The sequence below is a fragment of the Tubulanus polymorphus genome, unplaced genomic scaffold (assembly GCF_964204645.1).
Source record: "Tubulanus polymorphus unplaced genomic scaffold, tnTubPoly1.2 scaffold_25, whole genome shotgun sequence".
In the NCBI taxonomy this organism is placed as follows: domain Eukaryota; kingdom Metazoa; phylum Nemertea; class Palaeonemertea; order Tubulaniformes; family Tubulanidae; genus Tubulanus; species Tubulanus polymorphus.
The window spans coordinates 181,723-191,209 of NW_027437432.1; the positions used below are offsets into that span (position 1 = coordinate 181,723).

A 9,487-nucleotide genomic window follows, 5' to 3' on the forward strand; every position below is an offset into this window, starting at 1 on the left:
GTTAAATTCATCATAATTTTAGTCACGTTCTATCACAGCATTGAAATTAATTTCGGATGTATTTTACAACAGTTTCAAAATTTTAAAGTATTGAAAAATAGATTAGAAAATCATATCTTCAATATTTTGATCGCACAGGAAGAAACTAAGCAATCATATATAGTTTACAGTGTAACTCAGATAAGTCGTCACATGACTATTTTTAGTCTCAATTTCTATTTTCAATTCAATTTAGGAAATGTAACTTGTCATTAGGAAAAGTTGTCAACTTAATGACCATCACAACGAAGACGACTTAAGCCGAGAGTTCTAACTGTAGTATTTGAACGCCAATGACTAGAATATATTAACATGTTCCGCATTTAGACGTTAAAAGATAAAATAAAAAAAAATTAAACACATGATACCGCTTTTCATGAATGCAAAAAACAAAAAGAGGATTACAAAAATAGGAAAGGATAGGGTAAAACAGCCACCCTCAAAGTCACTCTCTCTCTCTGTAGCTTCAAATTGCACTTGGAACAAATCTCATCTTTCAAAAACAATAAAATCATCGAAAACTTTGACGATTTCTGTAGAATTGTCTTTGGAAAGAGATTTGACATTTCTATTCTCTCAAGACTTTTACAGATTCGTGCAATGTGCATTCACATTTATATACATATAGGATTCATGCATTTCAGTGTCAGTGAACAAACACGTGACGATTTGTCCCCTTGCTTAATGCCAACAGAATAATATCAAATATCCACGAACAAACTTGTAACGAATAGTCCCCTTGCTTTACACCCAGATAATAGTATCAAATAAACCGCTGCATTAAGTTAAAACTAAAACTTCACAAAAAGACTTATTTTTTACGTCATTACATCAGTAGTTTTCTACGACGAGATACTTCAGAACGCGAGCTCTTGTAATGTTTGATTTGATGTTGTTTTGTTTGTATGCAACATTGTACCTGTAAAATCTTATGTTGCAAAAACGCAACATTTCTTTTTAGATTTAAATTTCCAATTCATATCAGGTACTTACACAACTTGGAAAAATAGAACTGTTGAGTAACTTATTTCTCACACAATCAAGTGCTATTAGAATATGTTTTTGAAAGGATTTTTAACCAATATTTTATAAAGAATGAAAGCAAAAAATGCAATTTTAGAATAAATGAAAATGAAAATACGTTAAGAGACCCACGATTATTCAATGATAAAGTTTCCCAGTCCAGGGCCAGGGTTTCACAGTCGAGACTTAAGTCTAAAAAGTTATCAGTTATAAGACTATAGAATGAAAATGTTAAAATCTTTGACCGTTACTGGATCAATGAGTTTCAACAGTGGAACCAGGCCCTGGATCCAGAACTGTCAGTATGAATAGACCACGCTTGAAACAAGTGCCTCAGATTATATGACCTCCGCAAGACAAAATGTTTAGAATTTTTCCACTCCCAATTCATGCACTGACAACCCATTGTAGCTGCCCGGGAATTCATTGGTCCCGCCGGATCTGAGGCTATCGAGTTAACTGCATCACAATCGTGGGTCACAGTAAAAATATCCTTGTAATGTGATTCATAGAAATAAAATAAAATTCAGTTTGAATTTTCAAACAGTAGACCAGTAAATAATCAATAATCGGAAATCATCATTCCAAATCCGGATTTATTTTCAATTCGTGAAAAATGACTTTTAATCTAAACCAGGGATTAATGATCACCGGTCGAGAGTGACAGCTATCATCAAAAATCAATAGCGATTTGTCTCATACAGAATCAGCCAATCAACACGCTCGTTTTCGAAATCATGTGACACATAAAGCCGACATCGAATAATCGGGAATTTTCTCTAAACTAAGAAATTTCTGGCTTCAAAAACAGAGAAAAACTGTGTTGGAAAAAAATAATAATAATTTCCTTTTGCTACGGTGCATAAATATTCGATATAAAAATATCAAAATACACGTCATGCGCTGAATTAAAATATCAATTTCATCTCAGATATATCATTTAAAAATCATCGGTTTTAACTCAGCAAATATCATGCAATTTTGATATAAAAGTGCATTCAATATGTTTGTATGATATATACATCTCACATTGCGAAACATTGCAAACTCAATCTCCAATAATAATAATAATAATAATAATAATCATTATTACTAATATATGTATATATATGTATGAGTGTAAAATTTCTATGCAAATAAATCACATTACAAGTCGAGGCAGCGTAAAAATCAAGAGACAAAAACGATCGAAATAAAAACTTTCAGCGTTGTTTTTTAAATAGTTTTTTTTTCTAGTTTTGATTTTATTTCGTCGAATATTTTTTACCTTCACCCTATCAAAATGCCACTCCCAATAACGTTCAGAGCTAACGTCCTTTGGCTACAAGAGAATTAACAAACGGGAGAAAAAAATAAAATAAGCAATGTTTAAAAAAACGGCAAAACAGCGGACGAACGATCGTCCCGGGAGACAGAACCCATCACCCGGCAACCACACTCGAGCAACAATCAATATATATATATATTTACAAAACAGTATCGTTTCCGTGACGACGAAGCAACAATGCTGAAAAGTAACATCGGGGATGAAGATAAAATTGAAGAGAATGATGTTTACAGTAGAGAAGCATTCAGCGTAGAGGAGGAGGATGATGATGATACGTATGACTCCAATACTTAGAATGCAGAGGAGGAGGATGATGATGATACGTATGACTCTTATACTCAGAATGCAGAGGAGGAGGAGGAGGATGATACGTATGACTCCAATACTTAGAATGCAGAGGAGGAGGATGATGATGATACGTATGACTCCAATACTTAGAATGCAGAGGAGGAGGATGATGATGATACGTATGACTCCAATACTTAGAATGCAGAGGAGGAGGATGATGATGATACGTATGACTCCAATACTTAGAATGCAGAGGAGGAGGATGATGATGATACATATGACTCTTATACTTAATATATCAGAAATTCATATTCTCCAAGTAACTGCAGCAATACGGGCAGTGACCCGTGGGGCACGGGCACGATGGTCGCACGGGCACGACGGGGCACGGGCACGATTGGGTACGGGCACGATTGGGTACGGGCACGGTTGGGTACGGGCATGACGGGGTACGGGCACGACGGGGCACTGGCACCACAGGGCACAGGCATGACGGGGCACAGGCACCACGGGGCACGGGAACCACGGGCATGACGGGGCACGGGCACCACGGGGCACAGGCATGACGGGGCACGGGAACCACGGGGCACGGGCTCTGTAAAACATTCTTCACACCTTATTAGACCATTCTCAAGATAAAACTGGGCTAAGCTCATTCTGGTGCAGCTGTACTCTGCCATTTTCTTCTTCCCTTGTGCAAATAATGCTTAAATAATCGCGATCTATTTATGAGTTTTATGAATGATAACTGGCCCCTGATTTTTGTTTATAAGAAAAAAGATGAAATTATCGAAGGTAGAAGCAGATAAAAGATAAACCTAGATTGAGATAAAATATGTGAGAAAAAATAGAGATCAAAATATGAATGAATGATTGAATATTAGAAAATATAGTGTCTTAAAAATAGAAAGCGTTTGAAGAAGCCGTGATTGAAAATCATCGTCTAGCGGTAGAAATCATTCCACGGTGGATAAAATCATTCCACGGTGGATAAAAAACCGATCAGTGGTTCTAAACAGCTACTGAATACCGTTAATACAGACTGACCAATAGCTGTCTATATCCAGACTGACCAATAGCTGTCTATGACCAGACTGACCAATAGCTGTCTATGACCAGACTGACCAATGGCTGTCTATGACCAGACTGACCAATAGCTGTCTATGACCAGACTGACCAATAGCTGTCTATGACCAGAATGACCAATAGCTGTCTATGACCAGACTGACCAATAGCTGTCTATGACCATACTGACCAATAGCTGTCTATGACCAGACTGACCAATAGCTGTCTATGACCAGACTGACCAATAGCTGTCTATATCCAGACTGACCAATGGCTGTCTATGACCAGACTGACCAATAGCTGTCTATGACCAGACTGACCAATAGCTGTCTATGACCAGACTGACCAATAGCTGTCTATGACCAGACTGACCAATAGCTGTCTATGACCAGACTGACCAATGGCTGTCTATGACCAGACTGACCAATGGCTGTCTATGACTAGACTGACCAATAGCTGTCTATGACCAGACTGACCAATAGCTGCCTATGACCAGACTGACCAATGGCTGTCTATGACCAGACTGACCAATAGCTGTCTATGACCAGACTGACCAATGGCTGTCTATGACCAGACTGACCAATGGCTGTCTATGACCAGACTGACCAATAGCTGTCTATGACCAGACTGACCAATAGCTGTCTATATCCAGACTGACCAATAGCTGTCTATGACCTGACTGACCAATAGCTGTCTATGACCAGACTGACCAATGGCTGTCTATGACCAGACTGACCAATAGCTGTCTATGACCAGACTGACCAGTAGCGAAAATATCAATATCAAATTGATGTCGTTGTTTAGAAGCTGAGAGAGAGAGAGAGAGAGCGCAGAGAGAGAGAGAGAGAGAGAGAGACAACAGCAACATGCTGAGTGAGAACAACTGTGGATGCACACATTAACAGTGTCACCACACATCTGAGAGTGAGAACGCACAGACAATGAGAGTTATTACAGTAAACAGTAAACACTGAGATATATAGTTACAGTAGACAGTACTAGAAGATTTACAGTCAACTTTTAGAAGATTAGTTTTAAGGACTTGAAAATGAGAGGTACCCTACGGCATACTCCCCCCGACCCTCAATACCATCGGGCAATATCATTACTATGATTATGACACGTATAAGCGATCACTATGGAAACAAAATGAATATATATTCATTTAGAGTTGTACGATGAGGAACACACACGCAGACACGGACTGACGCACAACAGGCCATGAGTAGTTAGTGATTTGTGGATGTAACGACAACATTATCTAGCAACAATCGTTTAAATCGGGGTTCTTAGTCGAGGGGGGAAAAATAATAATTAAAAAACATTCCAAATACCACCGAAATAAAGATATATAATATCTACAATCATTAGTGCTTACCTTCAACTAGATTTATTAATTTATTTTTTTTTTTTTGAGAGGAAAAAGTTTGAGAAAGAAAAGGATTAGTTTTCGCTTAATTATTGTCGGTAACCGTCGACGACACGAGAAAAAAAAAAGACGAGAAAAAATTGTTTTCATAAAAATTGATAGGAAATTCAGAGATGGTCCCTTGATAGAAGCAGGTCAAGGTCAATCAAATGGAGGAACGAAACTGGAGTAACAGACGCTAATCGTCTTTAGAATTAATCCTTTCAGGCGAAGAAAGAAAAATCCACTCCCACTCACGCCACTCCCCTCCCTCCCCTCCCCTCCCCCTCACTGAAATATAAACATCATGAATAAATACGCACAGATAAAATGATTAGGTAACATTTTTAATTTTTTGCAGAAATTTCTAAACTTCAAAAACACCGGTTCCAGTTTCACAGATCTGTAATTTTACTCTTAAAACACGTTGAATCTAATGTTAGTGAAAGTGAACCCGGTTCACAGTGAACCCAATTCCTCCTCAGTTAAAATATAACTGTTTAGTCAAATTCTAATTCTAGGATGATTTTTACCTTTGCCATTTCTTCACAATGCATCAAACGACCATCTAATTCTCGTCTTACTTGAGCGGCTTGTTCATCAGCATTATCCAACTATAAATATAAAATATAGGGGGCGTTCATCAGCATTATCCAACTACAAATATAAAATATAGGGGGCGTTCATCAGCATTATCCAACTACAAATATAAAATATAGGGGGCGTTCATCAGCATTATCCAACTACAAAATATAACAATATGACTATAATAGATTTGACAAATCTTATGCTACAGGTGGCGCATGGCACTGCACGGTACTGCGCACGGCTGCATGGCACTGCACAGTACTGCGCACGGCTGCATGGCACTGCATGGTATGGCATGTCACTGCACGGCACATGCAGCTTTCAAACATCAATACTAACATGCTATCAGTCTAAACTCAATTATTACCATGACAACCACTACTATTGAAATACTCCTTCAAACAAGTCTCCTCCAAGTTCACTCCGGTGCTCCAACTCCACTCTGACCTCACATCGTAGAGATCTTTGAACTGTGACCTCGATCATGGGGTACTTTGGCCTCAATTTAGGGAGAACTATAACCTCAGTCTAGGGAGAGCAATGACCTCAGTTCAGGGAGAACTTTGACCTCAGTTTAGGGAGAACTTTGACCTCAGTTTAGGGAGAACTATGACCTCAGTTTAGGGAGAACTTTGACCTCAGTTTAGGGAGAACTTTGACCTCAGTTTAGGGAGAACTATGACCTCAATTTAGGGAGAACTATGACCTCAGTTTAGGGAGAACTTTGACCTCAGTTTAGGGAGAACTATGACCTCAGTTTAGGGAGAACTTTGACCTCAGTTTAGGGAGAACTATGACCTCAGTTTAGGGAGAACTATGACCTCAGTTTAGGGAGAACTTTGACCTCAGTTTAGGGAGAACTATGACCTCAGTTTAGGGAGAACTTTGACCTCAGTTTAGGGAGAACTATGACCTCAGTTTAGGGAGCAAAGAGAGTCATAGTTTTAAGGGCAGCCTCTGCAATTTATATCCATTCAGTCATATTGAAATCTGGCCACAAAATTTGACACATTTTTCACGTAGCTTTCTATTTCATCACAAAGTATTTCAGTCAATTCAGGTGAATATTATATTTCAAGAGCTTTTTTTCTGTTTGTTGTAAATCGACAGCATTGATGATAAAACTACCACAGGACATTAACACATTTAACATTCACACACTGATAAATAAATGCGATAATATAAATATCGGTGTCATATCCTGTTTCATCCGTTAAACAACCTAAATATAATTCATCCTGGTTGCCATCGGGGAGAATAGGTATTTACATCACCAGCCGTACACGGCTTGTAGCAGTTATTGAAGAGTCAACTGAGTTTAATAATTGATAATATACGACCTGTAAAACTACGTGGATCGGATATATGATAGATCACGCAGTTCACACCTACACACTATATCTATAATTGTGAATCATTTGATCACGGACAATTGTGATCAGTTCTGATATCACTAATAAATCAAGATCATACACAATAACTGTGTAATATACAGGGTCCGATCTAAGGAATGAAAGCCACTTGCCCGGGGGGGGCAAGCGTATCTGAAATTTCGCTTGCCCCCTCCAAAAGCTACTTGCCCTACACAGGCAGTCCGATTGGTGGCGCTATCATCCGTTGTATCTAGTGGGGAAAAAGCTTTGCGATATAAAATTGCACTAGCCCGGGGGACAAGTGATAATGATAACCTACTCGCCCTGATGAGAATATACTTGACCCGGGCAATCGGACAAGTGCTTAGATCGCACCCCGAATATACGAGAGAAATCCGCAATTCATTGAAAAGTGTAAATATTTGAGCATCAGTGATGATGGTTCATAGTCTTTGGCTGAAACGTTGCTCAAACGCTTTAACGAATTTCTCTTGAAAACTAATATAAAATTTACAACAAAAATTAATATAGCCAAAAATTCACTTCGAAAAATGAAATAAAGGAATATTAAATTCACTGCGACACTCACCTGACACGCGTTGTATAATATTTGATGTTCATATTTTTTAACTCCGAGAATATTTTGAAACATTTCGTACAATTGTTCTTTACTGAGTATTAATTCCGATGCAGCTGTCGACATGCGTTGAGGTTGTTTCCTCGGATCCTCCTCGCCGCGGTAAATCTGATCGAATTTCGCCATCCATGAACTCAACACCGTCTCCTTACTCAAACCGTCGATCTCCGGTAAACTGCGAACGCGTTTTTCAATGTTATTTTTGAAAACTTCTCTGAAATCGTTCGCGGAACAACCTCCGCTGCGAACCATGTTCGCGACTCGGTCGCTTTTTAGAAACACCTCGTAATAACTCTGAACGGCGTTAGTGAAAGCTTCATCGGCGACGATATTCGTTTCTCCGTTTAAAAACGCGTGGAAACGATCTTTAATCGTTTGTAATTGTTGTTTATTGACTTTAGTTTGGCGTCGCGCCATATCGGTCGGCTGTTTGGCGTTAAACGGGTACGCGATACATCGCATTACAAACACGTATAACTGTAATCTACGCCTTCTTTCCTCTTCCTCCTTCTCTATACGCTCGAGATCCTCCTTCTCCTTCTCGCTGATGAGTGACGGACTCGGACTCGACGGACGAACGCTATTCGATCGAGAATGAATAACTCCTCCGCTGACACTCAGATTATCTCCGCTAGCCGACAGACTCCTCTGATCAGTACTCGGTAAACTCAACACATCCGAATTATTCTCATCCTCTAACGTATCATTCTCCGACTCCTCCTCGCTCGACGATGGATCAATCATCTTCACTCGCTTAGTTACACTCCCTAGTTACCAACAATCACCGGTGAATGTCATACTCCTTCAATTCACCTGAAAAACAATATGAGCATTACGTAAATTACAATGAGAAAAACAGTTCTCAATCCAGGGGAATGCCGGGCGCCCCCTATAGGTGACCCCACCGCACCGCAGAGTACCCTGGCATACTGCTAACCCACTATAACTCCACAAACAGAACTTACTAAACCAGTATCAAGGCAGAAAACATGATTGATGGAATTATTGAGCAGATTTGAAACCGAACGACTATGAGTGAGTGGGTGCCGTGATATGTAAGCCAGCAGCAGCAGCAGCAGGGGCAGCAGCAGCAGCAGCAGCAGCAGCAGGGGCTCAGAGATCAGGAGGAACGTGAACTGCGCGATGAATCGGACACAAGTCGAAACGAGGAGGAGTAGAGAATTAATGAATGAAATTTACAATAGTAGTCTGTGTAAAAACAGTTAAAGGAGTGACTGCTGATACAGGCTAAAGATACGGGTCAGTGACGGGTTTTAAACTATTAAACCACACATAAACCTGTTCTTACTGTAGAGAGTAGGGTTAACGCAGCCGTTTCACGGGTAAATCCGGTTTAATTAAGCCGTCTTTTAAATCCTCCGATTCCACAATCCTTCATTGATTTTGTTTACGGAAGTGAATTCACTGACAGCTAATGACGTCACGAGCACCTGTTCAACCACATTCGGAATGAGCCGAGTATTTCCGAAGCAACCCTAACCCTAGTTCGGCAGAATTCGGAATTAGCCGAGCATCGCCGAAGCTAACCCTAACCCTAGTTCGGCAGAATTCGGAATTAGCCGAACATTGCCGAAGCTAACCCTAACCTTGTTCGGCAGAATTCGGAATGAGCCGAACATTGCCGAAGCTAACCCTAACCCTAGTTCGGCAGAATTCGGAATGAGCCGAGCATCACCGAAGCTAACCCTAACCCTAGTTCGGCAGAATTCGGAATAAAC

General features: G+C 39.8%; 1 protein-coding gene across 2 annotated transcripts in view; it reads right to left on the reverse strand.

Moving 5' to 3' along the window:
* The window catches only part of LOC141914473 (calcium-dependent secretion activator 1-like), a 49,942-nt gene extending 40,768 nt beyond the window's left edge, over nt 1–9,174 (reverse strand). For both annotated transcript variants that reach the window (XM_074805699.1, XM_074805698.1), the window contains exons 1-3: nt 9,058–9,174; nt 7,701–8,561; nt 5,684–5,764 (exon numbers count right to left, since the gene is read on the reverse strand). In XM_074805699.1, the coding sequence (XP_074661800.1) occupies nt 5,684–5,764; nt 7,701–8,492 (873 nt within the window). In that variant the 5' untranslated portion in view covers nt 8,493–8,561; nt 9,058–9,174. The remainder of the gene's footprint in view (nt 1–5,683; nt 5,765–7,700; nt 8,562–9,057) is intronic.
* Nucleotides 9,175–9,487: the final 313 nt, after the last annotated feature.